This window comes from Sander lucioperca, chromosome 21 (genome assembly GCF_008315115.2).
Source record: "Sander lucioperca isolate FBNREF2018 chromosome 21, SLUC_FBN_1.2, whole genome shotgun sequence".
In the NCBI taxonomy this organism is placed as follows: domain Eukaryota; kingdom Metazoa; phylum Chordata; class Actinopteri; order Perciformes; family Percidae; genus Sander; species Sander lucioperca.
This window is the reverse complement of record NC_050193.1, coordinates 28,396,768-28,419,638: the sequence shown is the minus strand read 5'-3', so window position 1 is coordinate 28,419,638 and position 22,871 is coordinate 28,396,768. Positions and strand designations below refer to the sequence as shown.

Below are 22,871 nucleotides of genomic sequence, written 5' to 3'. Positions count from 1 at the left end.
TGATGACGTCAAATTAGCCTCGTTCTCGCGTCCGCTCGTGCTCGCGGCAGTAAACATGGCGACCGGCTAACGAAGCCCTTTCTTGTATTCAGTCCTGAAGCCTTTTTATTTCTCTCCCAGAGCGTTCACAATACGTCTTACTTTATTTCTTTTTTGTTACGCAGAGGTGCGTTTGTAGAGCGTTACGCTCTGCGGGTTTTACTTGGATAAAAGGTAAAGTCAAGTTTTGCCTCCTTTGCTGCTCTCGATGCTAACGCGGCCCTAGCTACAAGTCCAAGCTAACCGTTAGCTAGCTAACGTAGCTGAACGTTGCCAGCCAAATGCTGCATAATCCGCTAAGATTTTGATATATATCACATGGAATTTTACTGGCTTTATAATGATGGCTATATCCACTTAAAACGTTGCGTTTGAATACGTTGCAGTGTTTTTAATTCATTTTTTCAGAATACAAATCTCATAAGCATAAAACATTTCTCACAGAGATACAGTTTGAAAACTGAGCAGAATAGTCAGTATTACAGTACAATAACAAAAAAGAATAAATAACTAAAATAAGAATGAAATAATGATTTCTGTCTGGGGGTTAGGTTAAATAAAAAGCCTGACAAACTCATAATGACGAAAAGTATTTTCTGATCGAATCGATTTTAAAGAATCTAAAAGAGGTAATTATTTTAGGAACGTTGAGGAACATGGGGTATCTTTAAGGAATTAACATTTGTGTATTAAATATTGGTTAAATGTCAAATTATCAAACAAAAACATGCAATCAATATCAAATTCAATATCAGATTTTTTTTGCCCTCAATACTTAAACCAAATGTATTATTACTTTAAATCAGGCCTGGCATACCCAGATTATTAATCAAAGTCACGTTGCAGGGCAGTTCCCATCTCAGTTTTTCATTTTTTGTTACTGTTGAGGGGTTTGAGGGGAGGAGAGTGTGATTTTACATGTAATCTGGAGAAAAGCCTTTCAGCAGACCCAGATGGTTGCTTTCATTTCACCTGTCATCTTTGTTGGGATTGTTATACTTGGCAGGGTGAAGGAGACGCACCGGCACAATGGGGCGACGTTCAACCTCCTCCACCAAGAGTGGGAAGTTTATGAACCCCACTGACCAGGCCAGTAAGTACCGACCGATTTATCAAGAGCTGGTTCCTCTGGGACAGGTGTTGTGCCAAAAAGTGATTGTCAAAATGCGGGAGGGAGCGCCCTGTGCCCTAGATTATAACCAATCCAATCCTTTTTCCACTTGCCCAAAATTGATTGCAGCTTCTACTTTGTCATTGCATTGTTTATGCCTTAAATGACTTGATTTCATTCATGAGGCTTATATCTGACAGATTATAGCCCACACAGTACTTGAAATGGCTCTTTAAATGGGTAATACAATCTATAAAATGCACTTTTGCATTTGCCTTAAAGTGATTACAGATCCTACCTTGTGTTTTGGAAGGTTGTTTATGCCTCAAAATGACTTGGTATAATTCATCTTTATTATATCTGACATAACTTAGCCCACCCACAACTTTTTACCTGTCAAAACACCTTTCTAAAGGGCCAATACATCCAGTAACACAGTTTTCCAAGTGAGCTGCTGTGGACATTTATACACTGGGCGATACAGCTTTAACAGGCTGCGCACGCTTCCACGGGCAGCAATCATTTTTTGGCGGCTGAACACTTTTTGGCATGACCCCTGCCTGCTGGATAGCACCTGAAGAATAGTCTACTGTCTTCTGAGTCTTTTGCCGTCAGATGTCAGAATGATAACTAGTGTATACTCGTTCTCTACCTCCCTCACAGGAAAGGAGGCCAGGAAAAGAGAGTTGAAAAAGGTACTCGTGGTCTTGGAACACAATCCCTTTTAATGTACTCTTTCATCTTAAATACACCAGTAATGTTATTGTGTTGATAACATGTTGCTTGGTTTGTTAACACTCCTGATAGAACAAGAAGCAGAGAATGATGGTGAGAGCAGCGGTGCTCAAGATGAAGGATCCCAGGCAGATCATCAAGGACATGGAGAAGCTGGATGAGATGGGTGAGAGCTGAATTTGTATGTTGCTGTTGAAATGGCTTTTGTGCATTTAAAAATTACCGTACACATGTTAGCTATCCATAGTTATTTTACTGTGAAATTAAAGTTACTATTTTTTCAAGACTTTTGAACTAGGCCTGCACGATTCGGGGAAAAATATGAATCACGATTTTTTTAGCTTAGAATTGATATCACGATTCTCTGCCACGATTTTCTTCTCACGAAGTGTAATGCTTATTGCACACATGAACCATGACAAAACAAAACAAATTGGCAGTACCAAACATAGATTTTTTGGCACCTATAGCACATTGCGCATCACCACAAGCCTGTAAACATAGAGGCTTCAATGAATAAAGAAGATAAAGGACACACTGGCCATTTAAGTACAGTAGGCTACCAAAAATAGTGACATATAGCACAGTGAACTAAATATGGCCCTGATACAGGCTCTATCTGAACTCCATGAACATGTCTTTACATAATTAAAACATGTTAATCAACATGCTGCAGCTACAGCTTCAGTCTCTACAGAAATGGAGTTTGTTAATTGCCAATTTAAGTACAGTATCCAGGGTTTCCCACAGAAAATTTGTTAGTTAAGGTGGTAGGGTTGCCATCCGACGGGGGGGGGTATACGGTACTACACTTAATATTAAATTTAAATAATAATATATAACTAACAAATAACCAGCTTTTTAACAGTTTTACTCGCCAACAGCTGTGAGATAACAGAGCTCAGCCCACAGCTTCACTCACTCCAGCAGATAGTATGCGTGAAATAAAAACAGGACACGTCATTTCACTGTGTGTAACTACGCTAACTAACCGTGTATTGTGAACCGCGTGTAGTGATTAAAACAAACCGACAGCGGCTGTGTCTCAAAGACCGGGCAACAGCCGGGACGTTGAGAATCCAGGCGCGAGAGGTGATGATAGTTCCAGTCACTTCGTCATGTATTCACTTCGTTGAAACAAGAGAAGAAAGCCTCACTGATGTGAAGAACAGGACAGAGAAACATGTATAAATGTTCTCTGCCTGCCATATGCCAACGCTCCGGTAAGTCCACTCACCCCGTCTCTGCCCGGGCATGCCCCGGCTAGGGGTGCACGATATTGAAAAAATGTGATATTGCGATATCGATAATGAATATTGCGATATCGATATTAATTTAAAAATTACCAAAGTTATGGGAAAACGCATCAAAATAGATTTATAACACAAGGTTTATTTCAACTGACAGTCATATTGGACTGGTCCAACATGTGTCTACAGAACAGGACATGTTTTACTGCTTGGACAGTATAAAATAAATAAATACAGAGCATGTCTATAGAACAGGACATGTTGTACTGGTTGTATATACACGACTACAGTATAAAAAACAATGCAATGCACATCTGTTGGCTTAAAACCAAAGTATTTCCAAGCTACCGAGGAGGAGGCATTACCCTACAGTCACATTAGCTACAAGAGACAGCTACCATTCATTTTCAATGGGAGTGGCCGTTTGGCCACGAGCGACTGCCAATCAGAGTGAAGGCAGCGTGACGTATGTCAGTGGCTCAAGTCGAAGAAAATAATTCAAGATGGCGGACAACGCTTCAGGACATCGTATTTATGTATATATCTGATATGTTTGGCATTTAATCTCATATATTTGTGATATTCATTCATTCATATACTTTTATCGAGAAATAAATACTTTTAAATCCAAAAACATCGTTCTTGTGACTTAACAATACCTCTGAAGTAACTTTTAAGACGTGGTTTAAGGTAGCACTGGAGAATTTCTGTTTACTGTTACTAAGCAACCAGGGGTAGGCTAGGCACGCCCAGGAGCGCCCACAAGCGAGTGCATGTCGCTCTCTTTTGCAGCTAATGTGACTGTAGGGTTACTTTTGGCCTCTAAACTTTCCTTTCAATCTGTTATTTCGTCGTCTCCCAGAGCAACACTCATTTTCTTACTTTTGTGTTCTTTTTGCTCCACTCTTCGCTCTCTCTTTAGCTCCTTTCTTTTCTTTCGCTTCGTTTTATGGTTCTGCGGAGGCTCCACGCAGTTGATGTTTATACGTGCTCTGGTGTGTGCGTCGAGCATGTGGGTGTGTGTGTGTGGTAGAGCGAAGAAAAGGTGAGAGAGTGACGGCGATTTTCTTCTGAGCGAATAGTGACCCTAGAGTGTTAGTGAGAGAAACTTAAGTGTCTCCTCTGTTCTTTCTGACCACGGTGGAAAATCTGTACTTGGACTGAATGTAACCCAACGTTGTGTTGAGTTTCTCCTCTTGTTGCTTCTATACTCTTTGGGTACATGTCGGGCGGGATGCAACGCAAACAAAATATCGCGGAATTATCGCGAGACTTTTCGATATTGAGTCGATATATTGTGCACCCCTAGCCCCAGCTGGCCGCACATTTGTTGACAAACTACGACGCGCACGCGACGGTGAAATGGCGATTTATCCCTTTAAATGTGAATAAATGACAGTTACACTCATCGCCAGCAAATGCTCTTTCCATTGTGATTGGTGATATCTTTACAACTCGCCATTACCTTGTTTCCTACAGACTGTGTTGATGCGACAGTACATTACAGCCACTCAAAGAGGACAGAGTAACACGGCGGATTTTCTTTTTTTGAAGACTTAGTTAAGGCGGTATGCGTGTGTTGTTAAGGCGGCCACCTTAACTGCAAAGTGCTGCGGGAAACCCTGGTATCAAAAACAGAATGATATCTTAGCACACTCTTTAACTGCTTGCCTTTCATGTCTTCAGCTGTTCTATCAAAATAAAGGCCAAAAATGCCTCAAAAATAAAATCGAAGTCATTTAAAAATTAAATCGCGAACAGGGGTGAATCCAGATCACGATTTTATAACGATTAATCGTGCAGGCCTATTCTGAACTATTCAAACTGGGGCTGCACATTATATCATTTTTGAATACACATTATCAACCTTATTTCGTGCGGCTCTAATTTCAACACTCATTATTTTATTTTATTTTTTTTTATAGCTTTTGCTTAACATAAATAAATAATCGTTTCTGTAACATCTTCAACAGAGTTTAACCCAGTTCAGCAGCCCTTGCTGAATGAGAAAGTGTTGCGGGACAAGAGGAAGAAGCTACGTGAGACATTTGAGCGCATTGTCCGTCTGTATGAGAGAGAGAATCCCGACACGTACAAGGAGCTACGCAAGCTGGAATTGGACTATGAGACCAAACGAGGGCAGCTGGCTCTATATTTTGACTCAGTCAAGGTGTGTTTATGTGTGTCTTTGTTTGGATTCATATGTATGTTTTTTTTATTTGCTGTATTACAAGTCAGAGATTTGTATAAACGTATGTATGCACACTTTGATAAAAGTGTGTTCACCTCTGGTTGGACTCAATGCAGCAATATGGAAATGATTTTGGTTGATTTAGATTTTGATCACTCTCGACCAATTGAGGTTGAATCATTGGCATGAAATCCAGGGAATTATTTATTGGGAAACACTCACTTGTTTTGTGTCTTTTCGTTTGTTTGCTGAGCTTCAACTCTCAATATTAGTTTATTTACATTGCTTATGCTTTGTGGTGACTCTATTTACTATCGTGTTTTTATGTCCTCTTTTTCAGAATGCAGAGTCTGTGGAGGTCGACAGTATCCCTTTACCAGATATGCCTCACGCCCCCTCCAACATCCACATCCAGGACATCCCACTCCCGGGAGCTCAGCCTCCCTCCATACTGAAGAAGAACACCTCTTTTGGGTAGGCATGAACCTGTGTCTGTTACATAGACCAGACGGCCGACCCTCGGCAGAAAAGGCAGTGGGACTGATCAGTCTCCCCGAGTTGGTCAAAAAAAGTGCCTCGGAACACACCGAAGAGACGAGACGTAATACGTCTCCATAACAGCAGGCGGCGCTAATCTGTATTGTCGCCCAAAAATGAAAACCGGCAGCTGATTGGACGAATGCGTCACGTGGGTCTTGTTTCTCCGGAAATACTTGTTCAGAATCCGATCTCATATTGTCTTAAAATAGTTCACCGAAACGTGTTACTGAAAACATTTTAAGAGAGAAATAGGCCGTGCAGTTGCTGAATCTGTCTTCGTTTCAGATCAACAAAGGTCAGTTTAAAAGATTTTCGTCAGATTTTGAGAGACTCTAGTCACGCTCATCCCGCTCCCGGGTTAGCTCTCCACCAATCAGATGGGTCATTTGAGTCCGACTGCCGGCAGTGCCCACCCCGCTGATTATACATGTCAAATCGGCCAAAATGAAGGACGACGGCCCCTCCGACTGACGACGGCACGGAACACACCGAACAGACTCGAGTCACCGACCTCGCCAGACTATCTGACGGCCGATTATCAGCTCTGTGTGTAGTAGGCTTTAGAGATTTGTGGATAAACTAAGTACATGATATGACTGAGTATAACTGTGCCACTGAGGTAATCCTTCTTTTTTTATGTATCTCTCAGTAAAGGACCTCTTTCGGCATCTTCTGGACCTGTTTTGCCGACAGTGCCAGCTGTGCCACGTTTACCTCCAGGGAAGAAGCCCCCTGGCCCCCCACCTGGGCCCCCCCCTCCACAGGTCCTGGCACTGTACGGCATTCCTGCTCGACGAGCTCACGGCATGGATACAGGTAACGCACAAACCCTTAATAACTACATTCTTAAATGCTTAATTTCCTTTTAATAATAACAACTACTTTTCTTTCATAATTGTGTTGCAAGTGGTTGCGCTTACTCTTTTTTTTCCAACCTGAACAGAGCCTTCCATTCCTGGTTTAGACAAGGACTCTGCAATGAAGTTGGGAAGAGATCGGGATAGCGGCAGTGAGAGTGACAGAGATCGGGATGATCTGGACGACGACGAAAGCGACTCTGAGGAGGACAGCGAAGAAGAAAGAGATGAAGGGGGAAACGGTGACCAGAGAATGAGTGTGGACAGGCAGGATGATGAGAGGGAAAGGGAGGAGGAGAGAGACCGAAATGAAAGAAATGCTGGTGAGTGTTTTCAGAAGTGATCAACATATTTTTGCTATACATTTTCTGATTAAAATGGTTAATTTAATTGTATTTATGTACTAGTGGTTTCTGTTCTCCTGTATTGTATTTATTATGTTATAGGTTTAGGTAAAATTAAGTGAAATTGCACTATTATCACAACAGTTTTAGGTGCATTTCCTAAACAATCAGTTGTAATCTGGGATATCACAGAGAATGGTTCTGTTATTTGATGAGAGATGATACAGGATACATTTTCTGGGAGGAAACAGTGATTTTTTTTTTATTATTTTTTTGGGATGTGTGTGCAATGCACAACAATTATCCATGAAAAATTATACCGTTTAGAATTTGTGTTCTACCACTAATATATTCTTTTGATGAATGTTTTGATGTCCCACTACTTCAGGTCGCAGTGTACGTTTCGCGGACATGCCTCCAGAGGCACCCCGTGATGGAAAGAGGAAGAAAAAGAGGGTGGTGAAGAAGACCAAGGCCATTACCCCTCTGCAGGCCATGATGTTAAGGATGGCAGGTACTGTAGTATACCACCGTCTTTGCTTCATACCTGCTAAGCTAGTGCATCCTAATTTCTATTTCTGATGACATGGTACGGTGCTTTTTTTGTTGTTGTCTTTAGGTCAGTCCATTCCTGAAGACGAGGAGGAAGAAGAAGTAGAGGAGGAATACACCGATGAATCAGACAACTCAGACATCGAGGACAGGGGACCACCAGGGGAAAACCAGCCCCACCTGATGGCTAATCAGCGTCTACCCCCTCCTGCTGGGCCAGGGGGACAGCAAGGGCCTCCACACTTGCAAGGTCCACCGATGACTGGCCCCCCACCACTGGGTCCTCCCCCTGCTCCTCCCATGAGACCTCCTGGCCCGCCCTCTGGCCCACCTCCTGGCCCACCACCAGGTTAGTTTACAACATTTATTAGCTGGAATACTTTGCTCCAGCTCTGAACAAATCCCTGGACCTTGTTGTTTTAAAGATGGGCTGGTTGCACTCATTATCCATACGTACACTGTGCATCATTTAGAGGATATATTCTGTCTTCTGTAGGTGCTCCTCCGTTCCTGAGGCCTCCTGGTATGCCGGGAGGCATGAGGGGTCCAATGCCTCGCCTTCTGCCTCCTGGACCTCCGCCAGGTCGGCCCCCAGGCCCCCCACCAGGCCCCCCTCCTGGCCTCCCGCCAGGCCCCCCACCACGAGGACCCCCTCCCAGACTTCCACCCCCGGCACCACCAGGTGTGTGTGTGTGACATGTGACCTGTGTGTGACATGTTCTTTGTCAAACATAGGGATGTCAACGATTAACCGCCGAAAATATTTTTTCACCGGCTATGCGGTGTCGGTCTATAGGTTAATTTGCTTACAAAGTCACACTCTGCTAATGGCTTGTAGCATGTATGTATAATTATTTTAAATGAAATTGATGCTCAGCTGCAGTGAAACTCAAACTTAGGGAGTTAAAATAAACCAATTTAGAGTGGACGTCACAGCTATCGCGCACGCATTGTGGTGGCAGAAAAACAGCCGAAACAATGGGGAATATACTGTTTATCACAATACATCCATGGTTTTTCATGGACGACTTTCTTATACTTTCATGGAGATAGCTGGCTAGTTTCTTAGCTAGCTTGTTTTTTCCACCATGTTTTAATGCTAGGTTGGTTACAGAAAATTAGCCAAACAGCAGACTGGTGAACAGCGGCAGTGCTAGCTCCAGAGACGGATAAGCTAGCTAACTAGCCAGCCCTGAGTAGCTCCCTCCGCTCTCCTATCAGCGAAGTAGTCTGCCAGCGGCGGGGAGGCCGCGGGGTTAGCTAGATAGGGACAGGTTTGGGCGATATTTTTACATTTTTTTCAACCGGCCACAGTCAGCCCAGCAACCAGCGCCAGCTGTGATCGTTAACGTTTAAATTAGCTAAATAAAGTCAGCCAACAAATCTCTCAGCTCTACTACTTCAGTCTAAATTTGAGTGTGATAAACAGTGAATTATTTAAACAAACGTAGCTACCTGTCAAGGCTTAAGTGGCCGTGTTTTCATCTAAACAGGGTTCATACGTTTTGAAAAAACCTGGAAAAGTTATGGAATTTGAAAAATGCAAATTCCAGGCCTGGAAAGGTTTTGGAAACATAAAAAGACCCAGAAAGTTTTGGAAAAGTCATGGAATTTTTTTTTTTTAACACAGCGTAATATGTGATTAATAAATGTATTTCACGTCGTCTTAACCTCACCGTTCTATTCGGGGCACGATATTACGACTCCCACTATGAACCACATAAATTGTCATTCATTTTATTGTTAAACCTCTAAGTGGAAACTTTAACACATATTTTTATTCTTTTGTATAATGTCGAATGACATTTTCAGGAAAACATAGTCATGGATATTTGCCGAAAAGTATTGGTTAAAATGCGTATGAACCCTGTCTAAAAGTGGATTGGGAAATCAATAGATCCCACTACAACTGTCACTTTTCTGCCACCAGTTAAAGGTGCTGTAGGTAGGATTGGGAAGATCCAGGACTTAGCCAAAGAATTTGAACATCAACAACTTCTCAGTCCCTCCCCCCCTTTCTGCTAAAGCCCAAAACGGTCTCCTAAGCCCCTCCCCCCAAATGGGAGAATGAATGCGTGTGCATGAGCAGTGATTGACACGCAGTTAGACTCCCCCCCCCCCCGGCCCTGATTGGTGCATCTGAACAGGGAGCGGTGGATTTTTGAAAATCTCACTACAGGCTGTAGGTGGAGCCAGAGGAGCTGGATTTCTTTTTAAATGACCTGCTTCATGTTGTTCTACTGGAACATAGGTTCAGTTTCAGCAGATATGACAGAAAGTTAGTTTTGTAAGTTTTACCTACTGCACCTCACACCCCCCGCACATAAAAACATCATCATTGTTTATAAACACCAAAATGGTCTATAGACTTTTATACCGCATTAAATATATGTTAGCATACTTTGTTTAAACCAAATGTATGGAGTGGTGAAGTAGGAATGTCTCATACATTTTTCATCAAAATACATCTTGTGTCTCTTTACAGGTATCCCCCCTCCTCCCCCAAGAGCAGGAGGGCCCCCGCGTCCACTTGCCCCACCACTTTCCCTCTTTCCTCCACCTCTCAACTCCAACGTGCTCAGTGCTCCTCCCAACATTGTCCAGCGACAAAAAGGCTCAGGATCCAACCAGGATGGTCCACAGAGCAACATGCCGCCCCCCGCCATGCCCATGTCCATGCGACAGGGTGTCATGCAGATGCCTCCGCCCCCGGGGACAGCTGGCGCCTCCTCGGGTGGCAACCCTCCCAGCCACCACCACGCAGCCACCATCGAAAAGCGACCCAACATCACCTCTGTCGCAGCAGCTGGAGGCGGCCTGGCAGCGGGCGCTGGCTCTGGTGGGGCCACCATCTCTGCCAAACCTCAGATTATCAATCCAAAGACGGAGGTCACCCGCTTTGTGCCCACAGCACTGAGGGTGCGAAGGGACAAAGGAGGAGCAATGCCCGGAGCAGCACCTGGGCCAATGGAGAAGGGACGGGGTGGTGTCGGAGGAAGGAGGGGAGATGAAGGCATGGGAGGTGGACAGGGGCAGAAACAGCAGTCAGCAGCTACCCCGATGGGTTTGGTCCACCAAACACAGATGGGTGCTGTGTCTCAGCCCAACATGAAGACTAAGGACCAGATGTATGAAGCCTTTATGAGGGAGATGGAAGGGCTCCTCTGAGACTCAAGAGGGTATTCAGTGGGGCGCTCTAAACAAAAGGAGTGTATTTGTTTTCTGTGTTTTCTGTGCAGAGTTCTAGGTAGCTGTGTTCAAGACAGTCGACTAGATCAGTTTCTCTTCAGTACGGAAAGGCTGCCACACTCAGCACTGGTCTCACCAGGGTCATTTTCATTTGATCTGGACTATTATTTGTTGTATCAAAGAGAATGTGAATTTGATGTACGTAAAGATTGGTTGCTATGAGGAGGCAACTTATTAAAAAAATAACGCTATAAAAAGTTTTTTGCCAGAGACAACCCAAGTTTTTTTTGTCCTCCAGTATGTTATTTTTTCCCTTTTTAACTGCGTTTTTCCTCCGGCCAACTATTTGTGATTTACCATGACCAAAAAAAGCATTTTGTATGATTATTTTATCGGTGATCTCCATCTCATCTCATCTCTAAACATGTTGGACATCAAAATAAAGTTGTGGCAAGTCAACCACTGACAATATACATGTCTCAAACTGTTTGATCTGCAGCTAAATAAATACTTTTTACCTCATATTTCAGTGTGATGTAATACAGGAGACAAGATAAGCAACACATGGCCAAAATAATTAGGTCCATATTGTAGCAATTTGTGTATGGATGCTTTTTGCCTGGAAAAATAATTTTCTAAATTCCACCAGTCTGCAATTTATATTTCGATTTTCTCCTCAAACATATTTTTTTAAGTAGGTGACTAAGAGATGAACTCAAGCATCTCTTGATTAACAAATTCAAATGTATTCATTTGAATTTATCATTAAATGGATATTATTCAACACTATTCACAATATGTTTCATACATTTTTTTTTACAATATTACCGTATTTTTCATACACTTTAAACTGTCCGTTGTTGAGGTTAACTTTATTTTGGCCAAGTTTGCATTTGAGCTACTACTTTTAGCTAACTAATTCAACGGCATATTCATTTCTTTTAGTTGGCGAACTATTTGAACTGTACATAAACAACAATTCCCGTCAACCATTGCGGCTTATGCTGGAACTCGTTACCGCATCTGCGCATTCCGGAGCTCAGCTGAAGACACGTTGGGGCGAAAACATGGCGGACGACGTTGTGGAAAGCGTGAAGCCAAACACAGATGAAACCCTCGAAGGTTTGAGCAGTGACTGTGATAACAGTCACCTAAGTAGCGGCGAAAACGAGGAGGCAGTAAAGACCTTTAAGGATTTGGTAGGTTTGTCTAACAGAGCGAAGAATAGACGGCATTTTAGCAACATAAACAAGCAGCGGCATAGCAGTTTAAGCTAGCTAGTCTAACGCTACGCTAAATTCATCTGTATTTTTTAATATGAAATACGCTGACGACGGTGTGACTTGGTAGCAAAACATGATCAGCAACTTACAAACCGTGTGTACCCGGTGTGTTTGCCGTTCACAGGGTGTTACTGAGGTTCTCTGTGAGGCTTGTGATCAGCTGGGATGGAAGAGTCCAACAAAGATCCAGATAGAAGCTGTTCCAGTAGCCCTGCAAGGTGAGTGATCACTGACACTGTGTCTAGAGCTGGGCAATGCATCGATATTATATCGATATCGTGATATGAGACTAGATATCGTCTTAGATTTTGGATATTGTAATATCGTGATATGACATAAGTGTGGTCTTTTCCTGGTTTTAAAGGCTGCATTACAGTAAAGTGATGTACTTTTCTGAACTTACCAGACTGTTCTAGTTGTTTCCTCACTTAGACATTATGTCCACATTGCTGATGATTATTAATCTAAAATCTAAGTGTGCAGATATTTTGTTAGAGCACCAATTGTCAACCCTAGAATATCGCAGCAATATTGATATCGAGGTATTAGGACAATAATCTCGTGATATCTGATTTTCTCCCTATCGCCCAGCCCTACACCAGATGTGAGGAGGTGATTTGTTATAGGGCTGCAACTAAGATATTATTTTCATTGTCGCTTTATCGGTCGATTACTTTCTCAATTAATTGATTAGTTGTTTGGTCAATACAAATTCAAATAAAGACAGAGGAGTGAAGAAACTAGAAAATATTCACATTTAAGAAGCTGCAATCAGAGAATTTTTATAGGATTTCCATTAAAAGGCGATAAACCGATGAATCGATTATCAAAATAGTTTGATTATCGATATTATAATCGATTAATCTTTGCAGCTCTAATGCCTTCTATTACACATAGTGATCTGTTTGTAATGATTGGTCATTCAGTTTTTAAATATGTGTAGTTACATAATGAAATAAGAATGAAGAGTGCTCAAAATATGACACTCTAAAAAGTGAAGGTTAAAAACTATTATCCCTCTGTACTGGTCACAGAGGGTGAGACGTAGTATTGTAATATCGTACATGGCTTAAGTGTTGTCTTTTCCTGGTTTTAAAGGCTGCATTACAGTAAAGTGATGTCATTCTCTGTGTTACCAGACTGTTCTACCTCTTCTATTATTTCCACCTTTACCCACTTAGTCATTATATCTACGTAACTGAAGATTATTTATCTTAAATCCCATTGTGAAGATATTTTGTTAGAGCACCAATAGTCAACCCTGTAATATCGCCACAATATCGACATCGAGGTATTAGGACAAGAATATCGCCAGATCTGATTTTCTCCATGTCGCCCAGCCCTAACTGTGTCTTTTGTGCAGCTTACTCTAAACAACTGTGGTGGAAGAAGCATTCAGATCTTTATTAATAAGAGAGCAAGCTTTTGGTGCAACAGTGGCGAGGAAAAACTGAAACCTCTGACAGACCGTGACTCTTAGTGTGCGGCCATCTGCTGCTGCCGGTTGGGACACAGAGACACTGCTACAGATATACAGATATGGAGAATATGATTCATGTTAGAGATGTACCGATTACAACTTTCCAGGCCGTTTCCGATTTTCTTTGAGTTAGGCCAGCTGATACCAATTTTAGCTGATTCTGATTTCATTTTTTCTAACCACTTTACAGCACACACAAATATTTATTTTCTATCTTTTCTTTAATAGAACATTTTGCACAGAACATAGAACATTTTTTTGAACAGATAATGGATCACTATAAAATACAACTATATAAATTACTCCTGGTGTGGGAAATTCACACACATCTAAAGTGCAATGTTAGAACCATTTCCTTCATTTCACATCCAATATCCAACTAAAAAAAATGTGATTTAGGTTTTTGGTGTCGTCCCTCCACGCCCTACTTTCTCCTTGCAGGTGTTGCATATTGCAAACTTGTTATCTTCTGCACACACGCTGAAGAATTTCCAAACAGCTGACATGTTGCAGGTTAATTCGCCAGGTTCCTACATGTGGGAGAATAGCGCCGACACGCGCTTCACACCGCGAAGTTGAGAGAAAGGAAAAAGAGACCGTGCTGTCGCGTCCATGTGTGCGTCCTTGAGAACTGTAACTGGTATAACTTATGTTGTCAGTTAATTGTAGCGTTGACCGGCATGAAATCACCATATGTCAGACTGACCTGCCGGTTGCCGGTCATGGCCGAGCACGTGAAAACCGGCCAATTCCGGTCACCGGCCGGTCTATCAGTGCATCTCTAATTCATGATATTCAAATCCCTACTTAATACACATAACTTCTGTAATGTCTGTCTGTACCTTCTTCTTGATCTGCAGGGAGGGATGTTATTGGCCTGGCAGAGACGGGTTCAGGAAAGACGGGTGCCTTTGCTCTGCCCATCCTGCAGTCGCTGCTGGCCTCGCCCCAGAGGCTCCACACTCTCATCCTCACCCCTACCAGGGAGTTGGCTTTTCAGATCTCTGAGCAGTTTGAGGCCCTGGGCTCCAGCATTGGCATTAAGTGTGGTACGTGTCAAGTAAAGGTTTACTGGTTTGCAGTGATGCAGATGACTTTTTTTTTTTTTTTTTTTTTTTTGTATGGTTCTGTTCCTAAAACTTGTCTCATCTCTTCTGCAGCTGTCATAGTTGGAGGAATCGATATGATGTCCCAGTCCTTGGTGTTGGCTAAAAAACCACACATTGTTATTGGTAAGACAAATACTGATATTATAGTATAATACTGATACTGATAAGTCAAACTATGATCAGTATTTGTTTATTTTTACACCGGTATCTTAAACTGTGGCACATTAGCAGTCAATTCATGGTCTTTTGCATGCGTATGTAAATTCGCTAGTGCTGAACCGGTGTGATCTTTGTTTCTTGTTTTTTTTTTAATTACTGTGATGAAGTGAATGAAATGTGTTTCCAGCCACACCTGGTCGGTTGATAGACCACATGGAGAACACAAAGGGCTTCTCCCTACGAGCTCTCAAGTTCCTGGTCATGGACGAAGCCGACAGAATCCTCAACATGGACTTTGAGACGGAGGTGGGTAGTTAGAAACTCTTAAATTATTGACGTCAGTTTACGCTTCTCTTTTGCTTCTCTTTGTAATGTACTTATAATGTATTTAGTATTAAGAAACTTGAGTGGAAATATTCCTTTATTTCAAGGTATAATATGTTAGCCTGGATGCCAGCCGAACTTCGCCCCGCCCACAACATTTCAGGTCGGGATGTTCGGTCTGGACTTGATCCGTTGTGGAGCTACTATGCTCCAACCAGAGCTGTTTGGACCAATCAGATTGTCAGGGCGGGCTTTATACGATGATGGACAGATGATCAACAGTAACCTAATCAACCACGTCACCAAAGAGCGCTTGGGTTGAATTCGTTTACAAGAAAGATGGCCGCCATCGCGTCTGTTATAGAAGATATCGACAGCGCATTCATTTCAAAAGAGGAACAGATAACCGCGATCAAGGCATTTGTTGATCAGAAAGATGTCTTTGCCGTCCTTCCTATGGGATTGGTCACGTCACATACTCCGTTGCTCTGATTGGTTGTAGGTCTATCCAATAGAGCGCAGAGGCATTTTCTTTCCTGGTTCGGTTGAAACACGCCCCATAATCACAGCCCAATGGAGCAGTATCAGACTCAGATTCTGACTAGAATCTGAATATGACGACGTCAGGCTAATACTAAGTATACTAGGGAGGATTTTTGTAAAAAAAAAACAGTGTATAGACTAATACAATCCCTCTCAATCACTTATGACCCATTAAGTGTATGGGGGGTGTCTGTATCTACAGAGACCCTCTGCCTGGATTCTCTTTTCTTCTTATTTTTAAGTGCGGGACGTTTATGGGCATCAGCAAAGAGCCTTTGGGCCCTCCGTGGGTGTGTAACCCCGAGCCAATGACTGCATTCTCATCCCTAATTTCCACCACGTGTGTCTGCGCTGCGTTCCGGAGGCGCCGCGGCCCCCGCGAGCAATCGCGGCCGTACAATTCCGCCACCCGCGGCAAGACAACACGCTCCGCGTCTGAGACGCTGCTGTTGTGGTACGGCGCGTGTCGGAGGACGGAACAAAACCGCGGCGCAGCAGAGACGCGCTTAGTGGTAAATCCAGGTCACGGCCAATCGCCGCTTTGCCCTCCGTGTCTCATACAGACGCAAAAGTTTAACTGACACAGACACACACACAGACAGACAAAGTTCTGCATTCCCTCATAATCTGACAATGGAGACCTTCCCGTGTGTGTGTGTGTGTGTGTGTGAGATTCACTGCGTTTTTCTCCAGCTTGCTCGACCACTGCTGCGCTCGCTCTCTCTCTCTCTCTCTCTCTCTCTCTCTCTCTCTCTCTCTCTGTGTCTCTCTCTCTCTCTACATATTCACTACCTATTATACCGTTAACTTGGAAAATTGCAACAAAAATAATTAAACGTCTGACAGTATGAGTTTTCTTTCTTTTGCCAGGTGGATAAAATCTTGAAGGTGATTCCCAGAGAGAGGCGCACCTTCTTGTTCTCTGCCACCATGACCAAAAAGGTAGAGAAACGCGTATCAATACTGAGAAGGCTTTTAACCAGGCATAGTTGTCGCAGTATGTGACCTGTCTTATAGTCTCACTTTGTTCGGTGTTACTGGTTGCTACTGCCGTACCTTTACCAGGAAAATGACTAAGCGGATGCCAGAGCATTCCACCACTTGTAGAGTCGACGCGCTTCTTTCTTTCACTGACTTTCACTTTTGTTTCGGTTACAGGTCCAGAAACTACAGAGAGCCGCTCTGAAAGATCCTGTCATGTGTGCGGTGTCCACCAAATACTCAACAGTTGACAAACTCCAGCAGTACTACGTCTTCATACCATCCAAGTACAAGGTAGGGCACATTCTCTTCATGTTTTAATGTCTGAAACCAGATGCATGTTCTCTGCTAACCACAATCACTTTGTGATGGCATGTTATTGGAGTTTTTCACACCGTTTTGTGCCCGTGTGTGTTTCCGTGGCAGGACTGTTACCTGGTGTCCATCCTCAACGAGCTGGCCGGCAACTCATTTATTATTTTCTGCAGCACGTGTAACAATGCCCAACGGGTGGCGCTGTTGTTAAGGAACCTTGGCATCACTGCTATCCCTCTTCATGGCCAGATGAGTCAGGTAAAGCTACAGACAGACAGACAGACAGACAGACTCACAGAGAGACAGACCCACAGATAGACAGACAGACAGACAGACAGACACACCCACACAAATCCACTTGATGTTAAATGTGTTAACAGCCGCTGAGCTCTTGGGCTGAGGCATTAGCATTGATGATAATGTTATACACTGAACTGTAATTTTTTTTGTTGCACACGTAACATGCTCTGCCTCTCTTTGTCCACACATACTATAAATGGTTGATAATGCGGAGTCTTGTCTTCTGCTAAACAATCATTCATACATTCATTCATTCATTATGAAAGAAATTCTCTGATTGCAGCTTGTTAAATGTGAATATCTTCTAGTTTCTTCTCTCCTCTGTGACAATAAACTGAATATCTTTGAGTTGTGGACAAAACAAGACATTTGAGGACATCATCTTGGGCTTTGGACATTTTATAGACTAAACAACTAATAGATTAATTGAGAAAATAATTGACAGATTAATCGACAATGAAAATAACCGTTAGTTGCAGCCCTAGCTGATGAATCATTTTTAATCAAAAATGACAAATTCACGTAATGGAATGTTTTGCTCTTTGCTGACATTCTGTAGATGATTAATAGAGAAAATAATTGGTTTGTTAATTGATAATGAAATTAATCATCAGTTGCAGCCCTACTTTAGCTGCTCCGCCGTTAGGAACAGCTTGCTTTGGTGCAGCCTGATGACATAGCGAAGTGAATTCATGTTGCCAAAATGGTAGAGTGTGTCTATTTTTCCAGGGGTTTTGCAATGAAAAGTCCTTTGTGTAACATTTACTAACAGCAGATAAGCCATATTTGAACCAATTGTTGGACTACCTTTACATTATCTGCAACAAGAGATCTTTACTGACGAGCATAAACGCCATCCCCGGCCTTTACTCATCCTTTTTCAGCCATTGTGTGACTGTTGAATAGTTATGGAAGAACAGCACCCTCTTCTGGTTTTGTGCCATACAGCAACTTGTTTTTAATGTAAATAAATAGACTCACATACTTTTATTAAAGTGCTCATATTATGCTCATCTTCAGGTTCATAATTGTATTTGGAGGTTGTACCAGAATAGGTTAACGTGGTTTAATTTTCAGAAAACACCATATATTTGTTGTACTGCACATTGCTGCAGCTCCTCTTTTCACCCTGTGTGTTGAGCTCTCTGTTTTAGCTACAGAGTGAGACCTCTCACTTCTGTTCTATCTTTGTTGGGAGTCACACATGCTCAGTACCTAGGTAAGGACTACTAGCCAGTCAGAAGCAGAGTATGAGGGCGTGCCCTGACAGTACCTAGGTAAGGACTACTAGCCAGTCAGAAGCAGAGTATGAGGGCGTGCCCTGACAGTACCTAGGTAAGGACTACTAGCCAGTCAGAAGCAGAGTATGAGGGCGTGCCATGCTAGCAGCTAGGTGAGCATTATAACGTGTGTTCCAAAGTGACCACGTTTGTCTCTGAAGTAAAGGCTGGACTACAATAGAGCTGTTTGGAGCAGTTTGTGAACAGTGTTTTCTGTTGGAGATGGTAAGTCCCTTTGTGGGGGACTTTGGGCTTTTTCACTTTGTAAACCTATAACGTGAAAAGATGTATAACCAGAGATGGCAAAAGTACTCACTTCCCGTACTCAAGTAGAAGTACAGATATCTATTGTATTAAAAAATACTCTGGTAAAAGTAGAAGTACTGATTTAACTTCTTTACTCAAGTAAAAGTAACAAAGTACAGGCTTGGAAATGTACTTAAAGTATAAAAGTAAAAGTAGCCTTGCGAATGACAACCATTTTTAATGCAAAGCTACCTGGACCACACAAATGTTACAAGAGTGCAAGCTGAGAAATGTCAGTGGACATGGAAAAAAGGCTCTTTATATGCCAATAGGCCTAAAACATCACATGTATGAGTTACAACTAACAACCACTAGATGGCAGCAGCGTATAAGAAATGAACTGACAGCAAGTAAATGTTTGAACATGGAGTGCTAATAATAATAAATGTAATATGTCAGGCTCACAATTTTCCATACTACTATGTGCTAACGTTACTGTCAATGATTTGCCGTGAATGAATGCCGCCGAATCTGTCGAGTCGTCTTGTAGTGGTGCGTCAAGTGCAACGTATATTCCCATCCAATTAGATTGAATTCAGTATTGTTGACGCGAATAAATACTAACGGTAACTCCACTGAAATTATTTGAAACTAAAGTAACGAGCCAATTTTGTAAAGTGTAAGGAGTAGAAAGTACCGATATTCGTGTTAAAATGTAAGGAGTAAAAGGAAGAAGTCGGCACAAAAATAAATAGTAAAGTAAAAATACCTGAAAAATCTACTTGAGTACAGTAACAAAGTATTTGTACTTCGACGTATTTGTACTTTGTTACTTCCCATCTCTGTATTCAACACAATAAAGGTAAGGGAAAAAGCATGATATGAGCACTTTAAGCTTTTGAGGAAGCATTTCCATCAGTGCCTAACCCTTCTCTGCAGCGTTTTACTGTGTATTTCATTCCTTTTTCACTCACTGGACCTACCGCTATGTGTTAATCAGAACAAGCGTCTCGGATCGCTGAACAAGTTCAAGTCCAAGTCTCGGTCGGTGCTGCTGGCGACCGACGTGGCGTCCAGAGGACTGGACATCCCTCACGTCGACTGCGTCATCAACTACGACATCCCCACTCACTCCAAGGTACCTCGATGCCGATGTTCAGCAATCGCTGCCACGTTCGATGATTTCATGTGTTTGATTTGATTTTAATGGATCTTTGGATGTGTCTGCCCTCGTAGGACTACATCCACAGAGTCGGACGGACAGCCAGAGCAGGGCGCTCTGGGAAATCCATCACTTTTGTCACTCAGTAAGAACCGCCTGTTTCTCACCCGTGGCCACACTTTTTTTTGATGTGATTTTTTATTTTTTTAACTTTTCTGGCTCATTCACTTATCTATGTATACGTTTATATGTAACACAGACGTGAGCTCCTCTTTCGCCGTTTTTCTAATGTTAGGGTAAATATAAAAATGAAACTGACGTAGTCTGTTATCTTAGATATGATGTGGAGCTCTTCCAGCGAATCGAAAGCCTGATTGGGAAGAAACTTCCGGCCTACCCAACCCAGGAAGATGAAGTGATGATGTTGGTGGAGAGGGTGAGCGAGGCCCAGAGATTTGCCAGGCTGGTAAGTCATCACATGACCTCACACATGGACAACCGTGTTGTTTGTCTATGGCTACGTTCACACCGCAAGTCTAAAAGTCTAATGTTTGGCTGTTCACATTACCTTTTTTAAAATGTGGCCTCTATCAGATTCCAGTGTGAACCGTTTGCGGTTTCGAACTGACCCGCATGCGCAAAAGAACAATAACGATGACATCAGACGCAGCACGCTGTTGCACTAAAGTTAGGGAGGTTATGGAGGAAGTAAGCATTTTGGCTTTTATTTCAAAATGTTTGTGTAATGGCAGCTGTAACATTAATGAGCAGGTGCTGAGGAGGAGGAGAATGAAGAGAAAGAGAGCTTGATCCTTCTAGTTGTGATTGAATTAATTAGGTCTAACACCTCACTCTCGCTCCATTGACTTGCTCCGTCACTGTTCTCCATTTTGTAGGCCTAGTGAAGTTTTTAATGTTACTGTCTGTGTCTAGCGCTAACTCCCACCGGCGCATAATTGGCCGGGTCAATTATGCGCATTGGCCGGGTCGGCCATTTTGGCCGGGTCGGCCAAAATGAAGGCCGACGGCTCCTCGGACGGACGACGACACGGAACACACCGACCAGACTCGCTAGCAGACATGCTCAGTCCGTCTTGGCAGATTTCGCGCCTAAGCTAGCTACTGTATACCATATCGTCTTGTCACAGTATATAATTTTATAGTAAGTATAGTATAGTATAGTAATAGTCATTTTCGTCAGATTTTGAGAGGCTCATCTGCTTGCCATTTCTGGGTGAGTCCCGACTGCCCTGTCTCCCACTGAGCATGTCGGGTCGGCCAAAATGAAGGCCGACGGCTCCTCGGACGGACGACGACACGGAACACACCGACCAGACTCGAGTCACCGACCTCGCCAGACTGTCCGACGGCCGATTATCGGGTTGGTGTGTCAGCGCCTTAAAGGGGAGAGAGAGTGGATGACAGTTTGCTTGAGTTCAGTAGAGCAGACGGCTCTGCAGAGTCGTGTAATTACGACTTTCTGACTTTTCATAAACAGCTGAAGGAGCGGCGGTGCGCGGTGTACATAGCGTAAACCCTGTTGTGCGTCTGTCCTATTTCTGATACCGTGGCGGCAGAAATTTTAACGTGGCGGGCCATAAAATCAACATAGAGGAAACACTGTTAAACTCAGTTCAATTTCAACACATTTGGAACATGACTGGCAGTGTTGATGGAGTACTTCATCTGATACTGCTGTGGGGTAACGTCTGGGCTGAAAAGGGTTGGGAGCAACTGCTTTTAAAGAAAGATGAATGTCATATCTGGATTGTTTATTGAAGAAGTCTACCCAAAAAGATTAAGACAAGTCTATATTTTCTCAGGAAATGAAGGAGCAAGGTGAGAAAAAGAAAAGGCCCAGAGGAGGAAATGGAGACGAGGATGACACGGAACAAGCAAGCGGAGTGAGGAAGAAAGTGAGAGGAGGAGGAGGAGGAGGAGGCGGAGGCGGCGGGGGAGGAGGAAGAGGGGGGATGAAGAAGAGGGGTGCAGCAGCCTGGAGGGGAGGACGCTGAAGCCTCCTACATTAACCGACTGTACATAACCATAACACATGCGTTTCTAGCCCCTCTATAAAATTTTTCCATTTGTAATAAAATGCCATTGTAAAAACCAAAGCTTGTGTTTGTGGTAGAGTGATGTGTGATTGGGCTCTAGTGCACGCTAGTTGCTACTTATGAAACACGCACACCGTTAGGTGTTGGGCTAGCAGACATGCTCAGTCCGTCTTGGCAGATTTCGCGCCTAAGCTAGCTACTGTATACCATATCGTCTTGTCACATGGTCAAATAGAGATTTGACATTGGACAACATCAACATATACCCTGGAAATCCAGAGTTCTCACAAGAGCACAATTTGAATTTGCTCAGCGAGTCACTGGCATTCAGTAGTGATGCTCATTAACTATGCCCTCGTAGCCGAGCTGCACCAATCACATCGGTGTATCCGATATAGGCGGGCCAGATGCGAGCTAAACAGATGACGACAGCGCTGCGACGTTGAAGTCATTAGTAAACATTGCAAGATGGCTACGGATGAACACCAGTTGTTTGAAACGGCTTTGGCTGCTACAATGAACGAGTTAGACTTGGCTTTTTATCTAAAAGAGGAACAGAAGACGGCGCTCAAATCATTCCTTTGCAAGAAGGACGTTTTTGCTGTTTTGCTGACCGGATACAGCAAGAGTATAATCTACCAGTTAGCTCCTCTGGTAGCTAAGAGTTTAATCTACCAGTTAGCTCCTCTGGTAGCTAAGAGTTTAATCTACCAGTTAGCTCCTCTGGTAGCTAAGAGTTTAATCTACCAGTTAGCTCCTCTGGTAGCTAAGAGTATAATCTACCAGTTAGCTCCTCTGGTAGCTAAGAGTTTAATCTACCAGTT

The 22,871-nt window shown here is 43.0% G+C and overlaps 2 protein-coding genes across 2 annotated transcripts; both read left to right on the top strand.

Annotated features, from left to right (window-relative positions):
- Positions 1–5: 5 nt before the first annotated feature.
- Positions 6–11,330, top strand: LOC116065445 (WW domain-binding protein 11). The gene is made up of 12 exons (XM_031320971.2): positions 6–213; positions 1,046–1,132; positions 1,814–1,845; positions 1,958–2,051; positions 5,109–5,305; positions 5,667–5,800; positions 6,516–6,682; positions 6,810–7,046; positions 7,456–7,581; positions 7,687–7,968; positions 8,116–8,301; positions 10,105–11,330. Exons 2-12 carry the CDS (start codon positions 1,069–1,071, stop codon positions 10,785–10,787), a joined length of 2,202 nt encoding a protein of 733 aa, XP_031176831.1. The 5' UTR covers positions 6–213; positions 1,046–1,068; the 3' UTR covers positions 10,788–11,330.
- A 464-nt stretch (positions 11,331–11,794) lies between these two features.
- ddx47 (DEAD (Asp-Glu-Ala-Asp) box polypeptide 47) lies at positions 11,795–22,107 on the top strand. The gene is made up of 12 exons (XM_031320989.2): positions 11,795–12,007; positions 12,216–12,309; positions 14,432–14,620; positions 14,732–14,803; positions 15,027–15,145; positions 16,577–16,648; positions 16,865–16,981; positions 17,114–17,260; positions 19,829–19,966; positions 20,065–20,135; positions 20,327–20,456; positions 21,814–22,107. The coding sequence occupies exons 1-12, from the start codon at positions 11,810–11,812 to the stop codon at positions 22,003–22,005; spliced, it is 1,539 nt and encodes a 512-aa protein (XP_031176849.1). The 5' UTR covers positions 11,795–11,809; the 3' UTR covers positions 22,006–22,107.
- The last annotated feature ends 764 nt before the right edge of the window (positions 22,108–22,871 follow it).